Source organism: Artibeus jamaicensis, unplaced genomic scaffold (assembly GCF_021234435.1).
Source record: "Artibeus jamaicensis isolate MK-2021 breed Jamaican fruit bat unplaced genomic scaffold, CSHL_Jam_final contig_373, whole genome shotgun sequence".
NCBI classification, from domain to species: Eukaryota; Metazoa; Chordata; class Mammalia; order Chiroptera; family Phyllostomidae; genus Artibeus; species Artibeus jamaicensis.
Window position 1 is genome coordinate 1946780 of NW_026521807.1, and position 18352 is coordinate 1965131.

Consider the following 18352-nt stretch of genomic DNA (forward strand, 5'->3'; position numbering starts at 1 on the left):
GTCGCTTAGAGTTATGGGCTCTGGGGCTTTGAGTTCTTCTTGAGCCATGTTTTGATCTGTTTGTGCCTGTTATGTATGAGGAGTGGAGCCTTAGATGTTCACCAGGGTGGGGCCACCCAGGTGGCTGGTTTGTGGTGCTGTGTGTGGGGGTGGGGCCAGAGAGGGGCAATAGCGGTCCCCTCTGCTGCTTCCTGCCACTGGATCCTGAGAGGTCTGTGTCACTGCTTGCTCCTTTGCCTGGTTTATCTGTGTGTGAATGTGTGACCGCGGTCAGCCAGCCATCCTACGTCCTCACTGGGTCTGCCTGTTGCTACCCCACACCTGGGATCCGCCAATGGCTGCCTGTACACCTGGGTCAGTCAGCGGATCTTTCCTGCCCAATCCCGCTCCACTGCTGGCTGTGCTCCTCTTACCAGTCTAGCTGAATGGTTTGTTGTTGTCAGACTTTCATATAGTTTAATTTTCTGTCTGTTTGGTTGCGTTTTTGTTACTAAAATTTTGTTGTCTTTAAACTTGGTTGTGCGAGGAGGCACAGTGTTTCCACCTACGCCTCCATCTTGGCCGGAAGTCTAATTATGCTGCTTCTTCCCTGTACCTTTTCCCCCCTATTTCTCCTTTCCGTCTCCCCACCCAGCTCCCTCTGTGTGATGTCTACTTTTGTGATTCTGTTCCTGTTCTGGTTGTTTGCTTAGTTTTTGTTTTTGTTCTTCTTTTCCTTTAGGTTCATTTGTGACAGTTGTGAGTGTGTTGTCATTTTATTATTCATATTTTTTATCTTATTTTTCTTAGATAATTCTCTTTAACATTTCATATAATAAGGGCTTGGTGATGATGAACGCCTTGAACTTGATCTTATCTGGGAATCATTTTATCTGCACTTTCATTCTAAATAAAAGCTCTGCTGGATAGAGTCATCTTGGATGTAGATCCTTGCCTTTCATGACTTTGAATACTTCTTTCCAGCCCCTTCTTGCCTGCAAGGTTTCTTTTGAGAAATCAGCTGATGGCCTTGTGGGAACTTCTTTGTAGGTAACTGTCTTCTTTTCTCTTGCTGCTTTTAAGATTCTATCCTTATCTTTAATCTTGGCTAATGTAATGATGATGTGCCTTGGTGTGTTCCTTCTTGGGTCCAACTTCTTTGGGACTCTCTGGGCTTCTTGGACTTCCTGGAAGTCTATTTCCTTTGCCAGATTGGAGAAGTTTTCCTCCATTTTTGTTCAAATAAGTTTTCAATTTCTTGCTGCTGTTCTTCTGCTTCTGGCACTCCTATAATTTGGATATTGGAACGTTTCAGGTTGTCCCAGAGAATCCTCAGACTCTTTTCATTTTTTTTTTGGATTCTTGTTTCTTCATTCTGATCCAGTTGGATGTTTATTTCTTCCTTTTTTTCCAGATGGTTGCTTTGAATCCTGGCTTCCTTCTTGTCACTGTTAGTTCCCTGAATATTTTGCTTTATTTCATTTTGGGTATCTTTTATTTGTTCTTTCATTTTTTTGACCAAACTCAATTAGTTCTGTGAGCATTTTGATCACTAGGGCTTTAAATTCTCCATCAGATAGGTTGGCGACCTCCTCCTCACTTAGCTCTCTTTCTGAGGCTTTGCTCTGTTCTTTCATTTGGGCCCTATTTCTTTGTCTCGGCCCAGCTGATGGGTTGTAAGGGGGCGGGGCCTCAGGTATTCATTGGGCAGGGCAGCCCTCTTCACTGTGCTGCCTGTCGGGGAGGGGTCAGAGGGGGAACAGTGCAGCTCGCCTTCTAGTCTCTAGTGCACTTGCCAACAGACTCCCGTGTCAGACTGGAAGTATCTTGCCGCGCAACCCCAGCCTTAGCCCACGGTCAGCTCTGAGTCTCGGTTTTTCCCTTAAGTCAGTCCCTCTCCTGCAGCACCCCAGCTCGGCAGTCAGCCCACCCCTCAGATGCTTCACCCCGGTTTTTCTGAGTTGTCCTGGAGGTTCACCTTACCAGTCTGGTTGTTCTGGTTAATTTTTCTTTAATTCCTTGTTTGTCAGAGTTCCATGCAGTTTGATTTTTTTGGTGCTTTTGGTTATTAATTGAGTTTGGATTGATTGTTATCCTCCTTTTGTTTGCGCAAGGAAGCGAAGGGTTTCCACCTATGCTTCCTTCTTGGCTGGAACTCTCCAAACTCTCCACATCTATTTAAAAATATATAACTGGTCTCAAGTAATTTTATCTTTCTACATAGGGATATTTACCTATTTATTTTGCATATTAATAAGTTAAATATATCAAAATATTTGGAGAATATTTTTAGTAGTTAAAATAATGTTTCCTTTTTAAATGATTTTCAGAGTAGAATAGGATTCTTTACAACTACTTTTTCTTGGTCTTGACTGACTTTAATTACATGATTTTGTGGTAGAAATACCACAGTCCTTTGTGCATATATAGAATGATTTAAGACAAGCTCCAGATGTAAAAATAAGAAATTAATAGGGAGAGTTCTTTTGATTTGGGCAAAGGCCCACTTTAGTGGGTAGCCTTGGCAGTCTAACGGGAACGTGAGGAAGGAGAGTTCCATTTCCTAATCAGCGGGCCTCTCTCTGAGTGGCCCACAGAAGCAGTGGGTGATCTACGCACTTCCCGACTGTTACTGGTGCTGCTGAGCATGGCCCGACTCCCGAATGCCTGACTGCCAGGACGTGCTCCCAGTAAATGTGCATTCTTTATTGTCCTCTGTGGCCCAAGGTCCCTGGCTTTTGAGCTAGACTGGATCATAGCTTAGCTTTCTTCCTTGGACCCCTGCCCCATCTGTCCCCAGCTTCCCCTTAATCTTCTCATCCAGGAAGAGGCCCAGGTGGCTCTGGCCACACCAGTATATCCTTCAGAGGAATGAGAGAGAAGAGGGAGGCAGCAGGGAGCAACCCAAAACACAGAAGCCATCTCAAAAGGATCTAAGCAAGTGCGTGCTCCAGCCCAGTTATATTCATAACAGTGTTTGAGTGTCTTGCCCAAGGCAAAGGGGCAATTGTCTTGCCCCTTTGAACGTAGTCCAAAAGTGTACTCTTGACATATCCCTGGGGAGGAAGAGGCTGAACGAAAATGAAGAGTGCTCAGTGTTTCCTTAGAGATTAGAGCCCACTCCGGAAACACTGTGCTTCTTTTTCACTAGGTGCCAACTGGTATCTCTGCACAGAAGTCAATAGGCTACTGAGTAGAAAATGTGTGTGGCGTCACCTTACCAGCCCGGTCCTGGGTGCTGCATGGAGAGTAGAGGGTGCTCCTGTCGGAGGGCTACTGACTAGTTCCCCCTCCTCACAGTTCGTTAAGGCATTGTCTGCAAAGGTCCTTGTCATTCAGCTGCCATTTGTCCACCAGGGAAACCTCCACTCCCCAGGAATACAGCAGCTGGTCCTGTTCTGAAGCCTTTCACCCTCACAGAGTGAGGTCTCAGGGATAGAAAATGGGGAAGGTACACTTTTCAAGAAAGGTCAGGAAACTCTGGAGTTGCAGAGCATGAAACAATACGAGCTGGCTGTCCGGGGGAGAGCAGTAGAACAAACGTGTTAAAGTGGAGAGGGTCTGAAACCCCGGTAACTAGAAAGAAATACAAATATCTGCTGCTTCACACACTGTTTGGAAGCAGCCTTAAGCCTTCTGATCTTGAAGACAGTGGTTCTTTTTTCAGCCATCTCAACATAAGCAGAGGCCAGACCCGGGGGGGGGGGGTGTCAGAGCAAGCAGGCTCATTTGTGCTAGGATTCGAGTGTGTGGCACTTTATTAGAATGCATCCATTTCATGACCCCTGACCAGAGCAGTGCAGAGTCTGAGCTGTAGCAGCCACAGCACATTTTTTAGGGAGACTCATTGACCTCCAAATTTGTCATCCTTATGTGTTATGATCCTGTTAAATTCCTAGGGAATAAACTAACTATGTACAGGTGGTCAGTGATGACAGTTGCCATATTGCAACATTTCTCAGCCCCAGTTGGTGACCCAGTTGTCTACAGTATTTGAGGGCAAACAGCAGGGCCACTGGAAAGCTGGGGGGGCTCTGTGCACCATTTAATATGCGGTAACCCGTATGCGTCTGTCCAGCTACCGGGGAGAACCTTCCATCTCTATTATGAGGTTGGTCAACTTTCTGCACTATCTACTATTTTAAAAGAAAAATGATCCAACGCCATTGCCTCCCCAAGTACAAACTGATAACTAGAGAATTGGAGGACTGCCAATTGTTTTGCAGAGTGGAATTTCAATCAGAAAACATGGAATTTAAGTGGGATTTGCTGGTTTTTGAAGTGGGAAATTGGCAGATCTGACCTACTGGATAATTGCCTGGGAGTTTAAAAAAATTCCTTTTTTAAAAAATAACACAAAGAGATTGTCCTAATCCACAAGGGCATCTTTCTTTGTTCTCTTCCATGTGTTTTCAGGCTTATCCTATTTCGTTTTGTTTTTTAGTTTAATAGACTTTGTTTATTAGAGAAAGTTTGGATTTACAGAAAAATGTGCAGACAGTACAGAGCGTTCCCACCGTTCCCATGCACCCCCTGCCTTCCAGTTCCCCTTGTCGTTAACATCTTGCATTCACGTGGTACACTTGTTACAATTTTATAACATTGTTCAGTTACAGTTAACATCCCATATGACGTTAGTTCCAGGTGTACAGCGTTAGTGGTGCCGAACACCAGACTTGTTCTTTAGAGGAAGATGTGATTTTGTGCCATTTTCAGTGTGAAGCCATTTTGCGTTGGTTTAATGTAGCAAAGCCCAGGTCACCTGGTTTGACTTGGCACCTTCTTGTTGCAGGTCGATCCGGGCCACAAACCCCTCGGAGCACACGGTGATCCTCGCGGTGGTTTCACAAGTGTAAGCTCACCTCCCACCCCTGCTGGAAATAGTCCTGTCCTTTCTGAGCCATTTGTCTGATGTGATCCAGTTTTGGAGCTGGCAAAGCAATGGGCATGTCCTCAGCCCTGCGGCACCAACTTTAGATCATGCTTTGGGGGTTTTCTTTGTTTTGTAAGTTTTCTCTCTGTCACATCTAATTGCTGTTACCACATATTCATACATCTCAGGAAAAAGTGGTTACTTCATTATATGCTAGACATGAATAGAAAATCTGCGGAGGAGGAGATCTGGAGAGTACGTGATTCTAGCTTATCTTTTTTCTTTAAAGAAAAGAGACAGGGGTGGGAGAAGAGATGGGAGAATGCTTGCTTAAGAAGAAACGAATGATGGCATGGGAACAAGGAGGCGCATTTATAAATCCACTGCGAGGAAAGGGATGTGCAGTGTACATCTGGGGACAGTTGTGTGACTAGAAGCAGGACTAGGGTGCCTGTCAGCGCTGGAAGGCAGGAAAGAGGGATTAAGCTGTCGGTATGAGATTTCGGGATGAGAAACTGGTCTGCTGGGTTTAGAGTCTGAAACAGCCGACACTTAGAATGGAAGATCTGGAAGGAAAAAAGTTGTTTGTACAAACCACAGTGGTGGGGAACTTTGCAATTATCAAATATGTTCTAATCACTTAATGGCCATCATTCCCTTTGGAGGGAATAAGACCTAAAAGGAGGGCCTAGGATCTACTGGACTTGGACCCATTGTGGCAAATGGCACAGACGCTGCAAGGAAGGAACTGACTGGCCAGTCACTTGGGGGAGCTCAGATGCCACCCCAAGCAGGCCGGAGCCCTGGGAGATTTGAAATTCTCCCCTGCAGAGCGTGTTGGTGCTGTGGGGAATCCTGGCCCCAAAGTTTGGGCCTGACAGAAGACTTCTCCTTACCCGATACCCCGCAAGTCTCATGTGAGGAGTCTGCTTTGATACCTGCCGTGGGCTGTGGAGTGAGGAAAGTGAAGAAACTGCCCTATTAGTTCCTTTCTGCTGGGAGATGGCACCTCAAGGGGACTGAGTGAGGGAAACTGAGATGGGCCATCATCCTTCTTCAGGCTGACGTTTTGTCTTCTGGGGACTCAGGGAACCTGGGTGTGGACCCCAAAGGTACATCAGGCCACATGGCACATCCCCCAAGCCTGGCTTACTCCATGGGCCCAAGAACAAAGCACTCTTTTAATTTCCTACTCATATGGCAAAAATGTGTGCTTGTCCTTGACGAGTTATGGTTTGCTGTGGCTTGTTATTATTTTTCACCTTTTTCCCCTACAGTTTAATAAAAGGTTTCATAGAAGGAGAGAGTAATAATAAAAATGAATGCCGAGTTTGTGCCACTCAGCTTATGAAATAAACATCAATAATAAATAGAACATTATTAGTACCTTTAGAAGCCATTTAGTGCCCGTCCTGATTTATCAGTTAGCAAAGGCAGAACCTTGAGTTCCGAGGAGAAAGGGAGTCGTGGAGACAGCTTTTCCTGGACACGTAACGCCACAAGGGAGCAGCGGGATGGCTCTGCCTGTTTGCCGTCTGCTCCTGCACACAATCCCCTCTGTTCCGTTTTTCTTCCCTGTTTTCCAAGGTGTGTGTAGCTTGTCTCGGGGAACCTTTTCTCTCTCATAATGGTGACAGCCCAGCCTGCCTTCACGACAGGCCAGCCCACACCCCCACCTCCCACTCCCACTGCGTTCTGAGACCCAGCTGTAGGCTCAGTATAGGGAACCTTCCCAGGAAATGAGTGATAATGATCAATTTTTGTTTCTTCTTCCTCCTTGCTAACTTGGCATTGATGACAACAAGTCTTTCCCATTTGGCTATTGGCTGAGGCAGCTTATAATGGCCGTGGTCTTCCTCACGTTGAAAGGTGGACCCTGCTAGGTCTTGGTGGTGGGAGTGGGGGGAGGTAGAGGTCGTGCTTTTAGAAGGTTTGGGGATGGCAGAGAGGACAGCAGTCTCTGGTGTGAGCATAGCACCGACCTTGTTCCTTCACGGGACTGCCCCCCTACACTTCCCAGCTCCAGAGCGCAGCCCCAAGCTGGAGAGAGCCACTGACGTGCCCTGCGTTGACGCTTTCCAGAACACTGCTAGTGTTCTCTTTACTGTTTTGTTCCTTTTTTTGCATCTGGAAGTCAGATGTAGGGTCTGGATCATGGAGGGCAGGTGTACCTGGTGGGCACACGCTTGTCAGGAAGCCACTCGGGGGGCCAGCGCCACGGTCGCCTCATTGCTCTCTCCATGTTTCAGTGTGAGGAATCCTGGTTCGTATCTGCTGAGTGACCACATTTTCTGCTTTGCTGCAGATCGGGCGACCATGAAGAGGCCTCAGTCCTCCCTCTTCTTCATGCAGGCTTCAACAGGGTACGTAGACGATGGACCAGCCCCTCCCTCGGGTGCAGGCAGCTCATCCCTAACTCTCCCACAGCAGCGGAGGCCAGTATCCGTGCATAAGTGCTGAGGGTGTTAGGTCCCGGGATTGTGAAGGAAGGAACTGTTCTCGGGGTGGTAATGAGCACCTGCTAGCTAGTTAAGCTTCTTTTCCTTTTTCTCTCATAACTTCATGATGACATAAAACACGTTATTATATCAGGTTGAAATTCTGTGGTCCCAAAGTGATCTCACGTGAATCAGTCCAGGCAGCTAGAATCTGTGTGTGCATGTGGTTACAGACGTCCACCGAGTCAGCTCCCCGGGCTCTCGAAGGCAGCGGCACTGCATTCTGGGAACTCCTGGCTTCAACCATAAATTCTGAGAGCGACAACATGAATTAGACTGCAGTTTCACTGGAAAATGAAGATTGCTTACTCCAAGGAGACTTACCAACAAACTAAATAACTAGGCAGTCTTGGTATCTCAGGTCTTTTGATAGGAATAATCTGAGCCTCAAATAGATGGTGTTATGCATTCTGTTCCTTTAAAAATAGGATATGGCTTTTGCCTTGTGACATATGAAGATTCTTTTGGGTGCTTTAAGTAACAGTACATTGCAATCCTTGGTTAAAAAAAAAATCCTATCTTTGTTGTAAGATGATAGAGGAGCAGAAATTGCCGTGAGCCACAGTGCTGCGCTCGGGTCATTTTCTGCTTCCATGTGGAGGCAGCCGTGCTCTATCTAGTATCCGGGTAGCTCCATGTAACGGGAATGAAACTCCGGGTTCAGTGTGTCATGGGAATGAACCTTCCTAGTCAGCCACATCGCTCTCCTACCTTTTGTCTGTCATGGCGTCTCTCGGAGGCTGGCATTTGGTTTCGAAAGCTGTTCTTCCGTGTTGTATCTTGCTGGGAATGCACAGAACAATGCTTCTGAGTTCTGGAATGGAAAGAGGAAAACCGGTAGGGAGGCCTGAGACTTCTTTCCTTACGATGCTCATTTTCTGAGAAGTAACCTGAGGTTGCCCACAGGTTTCATAGCTCTTCTGTTTGGTGTTGACGACCCCACTGCAACCCAGCCCGACGTCGTCCTTGATGTCTGAGGCAGGGCTTCTCGGAGTGCGAGGACATAGGTTCTCCCCCTCCTGGGGCCCCGCTGCAGAGGACAGCAGCGACACACTCTGGCGAGATCCATGAGGACCCTTATGTGTGCTGGCAAGTGTCCTTTGGAAGTCAGCTTTCAGTTCAGTGTTCTGCCTCTGGTGTAGAGAGCGTCCTTTGGAGCGTTGTATGTCTACTCACAGAAAAGTTAAGGGGAAGCAACTGGCCTTCTTTGGCTGTAAATGTGATGAAGAAAGTTTAGGAGGGAAATGTTCCATTGTTCCTCTTTCCATGTTTTGTAACTTGTGCCTGCTGTTCTAGAAGGTTCTGCTGCCTTCTGTCTGGATATGGTGCTCCTTTCTGCAGTCAGCATGGTGAATAAAACTGCTGGTGGGAGCATAAAACGTGAGGCCTGCCACGGGCACCTGGTGTTTTTTAGTGCTGGGTCTGATCAAGGCCTTTGCCAGCAAGGTCAGGGTGCCCCTGGATAGTCTGGGCTCTTCCCAGTGAAGCACACAGCACCCACAAAGGCTTTCTCTCCTGAGTTACTATGGTACAAGATTAGCTGAAGTTGCTCTTCAGGTGGCTGGTTTCCTTTTTTGGGCAAAATCTTGTCTTTGGCAACTCTCTACTCAAGCACCCTTCCAAATATGCCAGCAATTCTGCCTTCCATGAGGTTGTTTCCCATCTCTGAGTTGTTTTGATTGTATTAAAGCATCTGCTGAAACTCTGCCCTGTGTTGCTAGCTAATTGGCCAGCGCTTCAGACAATGGGTCTCTAAGTGGGGATCCAGGAACGAATCGTTCCATGAAATATTCCACAAGTCCACTTGAAGCCTCGGTAGCTCTGTGTAAGTGGCCAACTGCATGATACTCAGTCTACTCTGAGCCTTTCAGAAACCTGTATCTTGGCAAAGAGCAATTGCTGCGTTTTTATACTGACCTTTGTGCCCCTCTCTTTTTATCTGAAATGATGCTCATTCGGTTGACCGTGTATTCATGGACCACTCACCATGTGTAACACAAGGTGCTAGGCCTGCCAGTCAGTTTTTCCTCGGGAGGGGCTTCCTGAGGAAGAAGTGAGAGCCAAGATGGATTTGTTTGGCTCCATTCTAGGTTACTTAGTTCATCCTCATCGACAAATGAGAGACTGAATATTTTCTCCACTTTCATACAGGAGGAAACAGGCCCAAAATGACTAAACAGCTTGCCAGAGCTCACACTCACAGCAAAGTCAAAATGCAAACCCCACACTGGGCCCACTAAAGCAGTATTTCTCAAACTTTGGAGCACTAGTGTTGCAACAGCTCTTAACAGGTATTCCTTTGCAAAAGACTTCTGTGGTCAAGTAAGCTTAGGAAATCAGTGAAGACTCTTTCTCCTCCACCCCTGGGAGTGCGCCGTGCACATTGGCAGCACGGCGCACGAGCACGTCAGAAGACCTGAGAAGTCCTGTACTAAGGAAACACACCTCAGTTTCTGGAACTAGGGCTTGGGAATCTGAATTTTTAACCGAAGGCCCAGGTGGGTCTCAGGATGTTGAAGTTTGAAGACCACTGCTTTTGGTTCACCAAATCATTTCAGAGGTCAGGGTTTTAACTAGAGTCTTGAAAAGTCCCCCAAAGATAAGGCACTGGAATCTTCCCTTCCCTTCCTTGGTACACTTATTAAGTATCAATTCTGTACAAAGTCCTCTCGTGTTTAGAAACCATCACCTACAGAAAAGCTGTTTTTCACTGTAATGGAAGTTCTTAAACTTCAAGATAAGTGAAATATAAAAACTGTTTCTTAGCCCTGGCTGTTGTGGCTCTGTGGATTGGGCCCCGGCCTATGAACTGAAAGGTTTGATTCCCAGTCAGGGCACACGCCTGGGTTGTGGGCCAGGTCCCCAGTGGGGGGCACGTGAGAGGCAGCCACACACTGATGTTTCTCTCCCTCTCTTTCTCCCTCCCCTCTCTCTGAAAGTAAATAAATAAAAGCTTTATAAAAACCTATTTCCAAAATTAATTACATCTATAGCTTATGACATTATCAGTGGTTTGGGGGTTTCTCTTCATATTTTTCTATGTTATACACTTTAAAATTAGTGTGTATTACTTTTCTAATTAAACGTAGACACCAAAGTTTACTTTTAAAGCTTCCGTCTTAAAATAAACCAGCCTAAATCTGTTTATGTCAACATCTCCAAAACCTACTTCATCACAGATTGTTTTTTGTATATTATGAAACATCAGCGAACAATGTTCATAGGCTGATGTGGAATCTACACCCATCCGGGAGCTTATCCTGACCCCAACCATGTTTAACTTCACACGAAAAGAAGAAAAGGTGTTTCCTCTCTGTGCACGTTCATGACGTCCGCTCTTTCCCTCCCCCTTCCCAGCTCCCACCTGCAGCAGTGGGGCTAAGGGGCACAGGGAAGTCGCAGCTTCAGAGGTGTTCCCCACGAGGAAGCCATCCTCACTGGGTAGTGGCAGTGTGTGTGCGTGTGTGTGTGACAGGCAGACACCGGGGAAGAGAGTACAGTAGACACTCAGGAGATGAGCAAGGAAGCAAAGAACAGCCTCTCCCCTCCAAGGGGTCCTTCCCATTGTGGCACATGCCAAATGTGTCTGCGCTGGGTTAAAGAAGACTCTCATTAGTCGCTGTAAAGCATAGGCATCCCGGTAACTAACTGCAGCTTTTCCACCTCTGTGACACAGGGCATGAAGCAGACAATACTACCTGCTCTGTCGTTTCTCAGGCATTTAAACAAGCATTTCAAACACCTTGACAACCATGTCGTTTCATCTCGTCTACTAGTTGTCTTATGTAACAGAGTTGCTTGCGTAGGAAAAACTCTTCAGCTTCTTTATTTAACTCTCGAAGAAGTAATTGTATATGTCTTATGTATTATTTTTGCTTTCTTTTCAGAGATTTATGGAGAATAGCAGCATCACTGCTTGCTATAATGAACTTATTCAAATAGAGCATGGGGAAGTTCGCTCACAGTTCAAATTACGGTATGTAGTTAAATAAGACAGGGCACAGGGTTGGTTACCAGTTCCTCAGAAAAACTTGTCTGTCGTCGGGCTGCTATTTGCAGAGTCCTGGCTCCGTCACAGAGATTTTGAAGCCATTAAGCAAGTAATGGTGGCTGGTAAACAGGAGAATCTAAGCTGGAAGCCCTTTGTTATAATGAAATAAATTAGAAGCATTTCTTATTTGACAGTATTTTCCACTATTTACAGCAGTTTTAAAATTATGTCCCAAGCAAAGTACTGTTTAATTTTTTTAAAAATTAGATCAAGAGTAAGAATAGCCTTTAAGGATTACTTATTGCTTTCAATGTTTGTAAATTCCTCCGTGGGTTCTTGTGGACAAGAGCGGACCTGTGGATATATTTGTTATGCTAACTGTAATAATTGCTGAGCAACCGCAACAGCAGTTTCATGAGGCCTGTCTGTGGCCCCCACGTATGAGGTATCTTCAGGAAACTGATTTTAGGTCTTTAAACAGGTGTAGAGTCCTTTAAAAGCAGGCTGCTCCCTGGTGCTCTCTTCTGGGTTGGGTTTGCCTGAGTGGCCGGAACTCCGGGGAGTAGGCATTTTGCTTCCGAGACATCTTGGAGTGTTGGGGTCCCGGATCAAGCCTGGTGTGGCTCAGGCTCTGCTCCAGTACTCTCCCAGGACCCTGACTTTTTCAACTTGCCCCCCTGAAGCAGAGAAAGAGGAAGGGACGGAGGGGGCCCTACCCAACTCATGGCCCCTGGGAGGCCAGTGCCCAGCAGCTCCAGGCCGTCGGATGCCAGAAGGCCCCTGGCCTGGCTTTTCTCTCTCAGGTCAACTACAGGTCAGGATGGTGTCAGGCTCAAAAAAAAAATCTGATAGCATCTCACTGTAATGATTATACTTTTTATTTTAGTTCTTCATTTGCATTCAAAGGGAACTAAGCCCCTTTTTAAAATTATTTTTTCTCTTCCATTCTCAGCTCTGTGGAAGTAAAATGGATTAGTATAAATCCACAAAGGTCGGTCTTCCTGGGTACACCGTGGCCAAGGAGGGCGCCTTTTGGTGGATAGAGAGCTTTAAGAAACAAAGTGTGTGGATAAACAGTGACTTTCTTAGGTGGGAGAGATTCAAAAAGAATCTCAAACAATGGACATTTAGGTATTTTAACAGTTTTTGGTGAGTAATATTGCCAAAGACTTTGGAATATGTACATACATAATTAGGTCCCTTGGTTTCTTTGTAGCTACATATTTGTTAGCTTTGGAGAAATTCATAGAATTTTAAAAGAGAGTCACAGTGCCTTTACTTCAGAAATTTATTATTTTTGCTATTGCACATTCATCATTTTTATTCCTGGGGCTCTTTACTATTTTTATGAGGGTAAAAAGGCTGTGTTTGTTTTTTTTAGATGTTTTCACAATTAATAGAATTAGAAAAAGAGGGACTTCATTTTGATTTAAATCTTTTATTGTATATTATCTCCAACAAAAATGAACAGGTACCTTATTGCTTCGGTAGGTAGTTTCCTCCTTGTATTTTAAATAACTGAGATTTCATAGGCAACATTACATTGATGACACATGTGAGGTGTCAGAAGGTGCCATGTCCACCTGTAAGGTGTGTGGGCAGAGACAGGTCTGTCGATTGGAACTAACCATCCCCAGCCAGCACAAGGGCATAAAGAAAAGGCCTCTGGCTGTTGTGCTCATGAAATCTGCTTAGAGTCAGGGCACTGAAAAGTTTTCAAGGTATTATCAAATTAGGAACTTAGTAAGTTTCTAAGTACTTAGCACTATGTAAATCCCATAACTTCTCACTCCTCTCTGACTATAGCTGGCTGAGGCAGTTGGTCACAATGAAAAAGGCCAAGTTCTTAATACAAATCAGTGTGATGCTGGTGAATGGACTTGACCCAGGCAGGCAGTGGCCCCAGGAAGGTGGGTTTGCCCAGCACACTAATCCCTTACCTCCCACACCAGCCGATGCTTGGTGGGTAAAGAGCATCTCTTCCCAGTCATGAGCAACCAGTATGAGAGCTGCCCCTGTGCGGGGTGGGGAAGGGGGATGGGGGTGAGTTGGGGGGGGTGGAGTTCTCCAGAAGAAAAAGCCAGAGGAGGACAAAGTGGTCGGTTCTTCTGCTGCCTTTTGGCTGGCTATGCCTCCACCGTCTCCAACTTCTTTCCCTTTTTGGAGGAGTGGGGGTGTGTGCGTGGTTTGGCTCTCTGACTATACTAGATCTGGGTCCAGTGGGTGGGGGCATGGTGGCCCCAAACCATGACCCTCTCCAGCCCCCTAGGGCATCCGAGGACCTCTGAAGCCTCTACCTGCCTCCCAAAGGCAGGCAGGCAGGCAGCTCCGCCACTTGCTGCAGACCGGGAAAATGAGGCTCTTTATTATACAATGCCAGAATAATTATAGTCTAATTATATAATACTTTTCCCTGCAATTCCACCCCCAGCTGCAGCTAAATATGTGACATTGCTGGCATTCTGCAGGGACAGCCTGTACTGCAAGAATGGTGTTGGATGCTGAAGGCAGATGCTTCTGTCCAGGTCTTCATGCGTGGTAGCCACACTGACTGAACCCAGGGGGGACAATCAGGATCGTGGGACCAGACAAAAACTATCTAGTCTTAAAATTCCACTTTATAGAAAAACTTTTAAAAAGAGGAGAACCAAATCTGATTTCTGGGTGCATTTGATGAATCACTTTATGGGACAAAAGAATTCATGAAACAGGGACTAGCTAGGGAAATGGGGACAAGAGATGACCATTACCTCTGACTCTGTGCCTCTTCATTATGAAAAGAACTTTGTTACCAAAACACAGATAGGATTTCTCTACTTACTGGGAGTTGAAGCTGATCAGTTCATACTAATGCAGTGCCAGCCATGTGTCACCGTTAGTCTGATGTCTGTTATCCTGGAGTACACCCAAACACCATGCTTATTTTTCTCCAGGTCTTAAGAAGTATGTAGCAGGCCTCAGTTTTAGAAACAATCGGTTTCTAAACAACGGGCAAAACTTTGTATTCCGTGGAACAGTGCAGCTCTCTAGTGTTAAGAGGCATGTCTGGAGTGCCGATCGACACGTGGGCTCCGCATGACAGCCATTGTGTCACGGGAGAAACCCACCTGTGGAGGCTGAGAGTGACTGGCCCGATGCATCACTGCCTGGGAAGGTGCTGACCCCAAGTCACAGCAACCCTGTGACCCCATGTGGCCTCCACGCCTCCCACCCTGGGCCTCCCAGCCCACTGTGAGGATGTGGGTCTGTGTTCAGAGTCTTCTGTCTATGAGCCACCACCTTGCGCAGCCCTGTCCTCGTTCCAGGTGGCCTCCGTTTGTGCACGTGTTTTGTTTGAGGAGACTAGAGCCCCTTTTGTAGGGACACAAGAGATTATGTGTGGCCCCACCACCTCAGCCACAGCTGACAGAGGAGAACACTGAGACCCAGGGAGACTGGACACCAGCAATCACAGCTACCCGGTGTGCTGCCAGCGGCTCTCGGCGGGACCCATGTCCTGCTTTGCTGTCTGCAGCGCTCCGCACCCCACCACACACCGCCTGCCGTGTCCACTACGGACTTCGACCCGGGCCTCCGTAACACTTGCCTGCCCTCTGGACCTTCGAGGGCCCTTAAGAAGGGAGGGGAAGTGGTTACATCACCTGTACTTCAGGGGTGTCCACACCAAGGTTGCTTCTCCTTGTGCTGCTTTTTCCAATTTTCCAACTTCTTGACCTGAAAGATACAAAAATACATTTGAGGCACAGAGTTACCAGGTCCCCAAGAATAGAAAATAAATAAAGCAAGGGCCCTTTTGAGTGAAGAGTATTAATAATTGATATAAGCAATTAAATTCCCAGGCTCTAGGAACAATGGTTTAGGGCGATTGCCTTGTTTTGCTGCTGGATATAGAGCCATCAGCCAAACTGGTCTGAAGCCCCGACCCACACACCACGGGGGAGGAGAGGTCACCCCTGGGGAAAGTGACCCCCGGTCCCACCCAGGTCCTCTCACTGCGCCTGCTGATAAGTGTTTGCTTTGTCCCATTGGGCATCATATTTAGTGACAGTTTTATACTTTGTGGATAATCATACAGTGACTGTTTAATAGATAAATTTTGGAGATTGGAGCTAAGATCTTGTATAAAGTAGCCTCTGAAGTTGACGAAAACAGTAGTACCTGTATACATACTTAGATGAGACGCACGGGCACTTAGAAAAGATACTTGGACAAAAGAGGAATTTATCATTTAATATGTATTAGAGGAATTCACTACTTAAAATGCTGTAGAGCTTAATTTGGCAGCCTCCAGAGTTGAGGAACCAGCCCGCGGAGGGTGTGCCTGAGACGGCCAGCTCTGGAGAACAGGCAGCGCTTTCCTGTGGTGCCCACCTGGGGTCGCGGCACCTGGGAACCGCTCCTGCCACTGAGAGACTGGACGTGGCTTGCTTCTTTGTGAGCAGCAGTTTGGTGACAGCTTTCATAACAATTTTAAAGTCCTCTTGTCTCCTTTTTCTCTTACTTTAAGTCACCATATTTACAAATACAGATATATGCTACTGGGACAGGACACAGTCCACATTAGGAGACCTGGAGCAAGTTGAAAAAGAAATCCGACTGTGCCCAGCAGGAGTCTCAGCTGAGTTAGGTTTGCAGTCTCCTCTGCTCACTCACATCATAATCACTTATTTTACTCACCCTTCCACACTGGTGTTAATACCTTTATCTCTGCAACTGTAGGAACACTATCTTTCATCTTTCATTGGGCTAAATCCTTCACTCCCCATATGGGTTACCTAGTTACTTATTAGTGGTTTGTTATTTCGGTTCTTGGTTTGATACTTCAGGTATAATCATGAGGAAAGACAGGTTCACTTTTAACCAACAGCCTTTGAAAGCCTTAGAGAACAAAGAAATGGTACTCTGGGATCTTACAAATAATGAATACCATGTGCTGAATTCTTACATTGTCCTGAGTACTTTGAGAGATGCCTCATGTAACTTGTTTTGATTCTTATAACCTCCTGTCAAATATGTGTTAGGTAATCTCTTCATTTTGTAGTTGAGGCAGCTGAAGGCCAGTGAAAATAAAACGTTGTCCAAGGTCCTATAACTGGCAGGACACAGAACCAGATCTCCCCCATTTGTTCTGCCCTGTGCCTTGTGAACAGTTCAAACAGGATGGCAAAGTTATAGGCCATTATGAGAGGGGGAAAAATAAATAACATTTTAATAGTTTGCTTCATAAAACATCAACCCAGGAAATCAGCATTTTTTTTTTGTAATGGGTAAGAAAGCCTTCACTGGTATTCTTTAAACAGCTAGTACAAATAACAAAGCTTTGAGAACTAGTCACATACTTGCTGTTCAACAATAAATAACTTATTCTATTTGGAGTTGGTCTAGATTTGGGAGATAGTTAAAATTCTTTCCAAGAAATGAGAGATCAAAATGATTTCAGATATTCCAGATATGCAACCAAGATCACCAAAAAGCTTGCCCAGCTGCAGAGCTGTATCGTTACCCAGGCGAGGGGGTGTCTGGCGTGTTTGCCCTTCCTCATGCCAGTAGGTCTGATGCAAAGGCTTATTTGAGATCTGGAGGGAAAGGACATGAAATGTCTGTGTCTGTTACAAAAGGCTAGACTACCTCAGATCCAATTTGGGCTTAAGCAGGTTTTCTTCATTGGTGGGAACTTGGCTTATGTTTCATTCACAGCACGGTCAGGAAGGACGTCATTGGTGCAGAACGTAGGGGACTTACCCACAGTCCCTCACATCTTTGTTCTCTGGTCTCAGTAGTAAAGTCTCTGTCAGCATATGTGTAGTTCATTTCATGATCCGTGAAGATTTTGTGGTTACAATTCTTCTATTTGTATCATATACATAGAAATATAAGCTTTTGTTTATTCATCTAGTTTGAAAGCCTAGGTTGTTTTATTTTCCTCAAGGCAGTGTCTGAAGGTACATAGCTTTAATGCATCTGAGGAACTGTTTACTTTGATAAATTAACAGATGAAACACTAATGGTTTTGGAGCAGAACTAACATCGATCTTTTGCAACTTCCAGGGCCTGTAATTCAGTGTTTACAGCATTAGACCACTGCCATGAAGCCATAGAAATAACAAGTGATGAGCATGTGATTCAGGTACGGAGACGCCTTTTGTCTGTAGACGTCAGAACAGAACCTGTTATGTCTGAGCTATGCTTTTCCCATAATCTCACATTTTAGCACATTTTCTTTGGAGACAGAAATATCAGCATATTCAAAAACGATAGACTTAAGCTAAGAATTAGACATTCAGTAAGAATAAAAATTTATCCGGATCAGAGCCTGTGATTCCTGACAGAGATGGGATAAATTTTTGGCACCATCTGTAAAGACAGTGTTTATGCAGAAGTATCAGAATTGTACAGCCAATGCTTGTAAGTGCTTATGGGAATGAGATATTTTCTTTTTTTATTTGTCAATTACCAATTTGACAATTTGACAAATTGTCAATTACAAATTTTTTTTAATGTTTTGTATTAGTTCAGGTGTACAGCAGAGTTGTTGGACATTTATATAATTTATGAAGTGATCCCCCATAAGTCTAGTACCCCTGGCACCATACGTAGTTATTACAATATTATTGACTATATTCCCTGTGCTGTACTTTACATCCTGTGACTGTTTTCTAAATATCAACTTGTACTTCTCAGTCCCTTCACCTTTTTCGCCCAGCCCCCCAATTCCCCTCCCACCTGGTGGCTACAAATTTGTTCTTTCTATCTATGAGTCCGCTCCTTTTGTTACCTATATTTTGGTAACAAAATATTTTCAGAGGTACTCATTTATTTGCCTACAGTTTGTATTCTGATAATAAAGCATTCTAAGATGCTAAAATCGCCTTCCTAAAGAAGTGTGACTAGTAGACAAACTATTGTTGAAATGACTTCATGTTATCTTTGTTGCAAAGTAAGACATTTATACTTCACACATACTCTGAAAGGGGGGCTTGAAACGCACAGCCAGTTCGCCGAGTGGCACCG

At 45.4% G+C, this 18352-nt stretch overlaps 1 protein-coding gene across 4 annotated transcripts in view; it reads left to right on the forward strand.

Annotated features, from left to right (window-relative positions):
• The window catches only part of PDE8B (phosphodiesterase 8B), a 233123-nt gene that overhangs the window by 128162 nt on the left and 86609 nt on the right, over window positions 1–18352 (forward strand). For all 4 annotated transcript variants that reach the window (XM_037143708.2, XM_037143709.2, XM_037143706.2 and 1 more), the window contains exons 4-7: window positions 4772–4831; window positions 7158–7215; window positions 11238–11326; window positions 17390–17468. In XM_037143708.2, the coding sequence (XP_036999603.2) occupies window positions 4772–4831; window positions 7158–7215; window positions 11238–11326; window positions 17390–17468 (286 nt within the window). The remainder of the gene's footprint in view (window positions 1–4771; window positions 4832–7157; window positions 7216–11237; window positions 11327–17389; window positions 17469–18352) is intronic.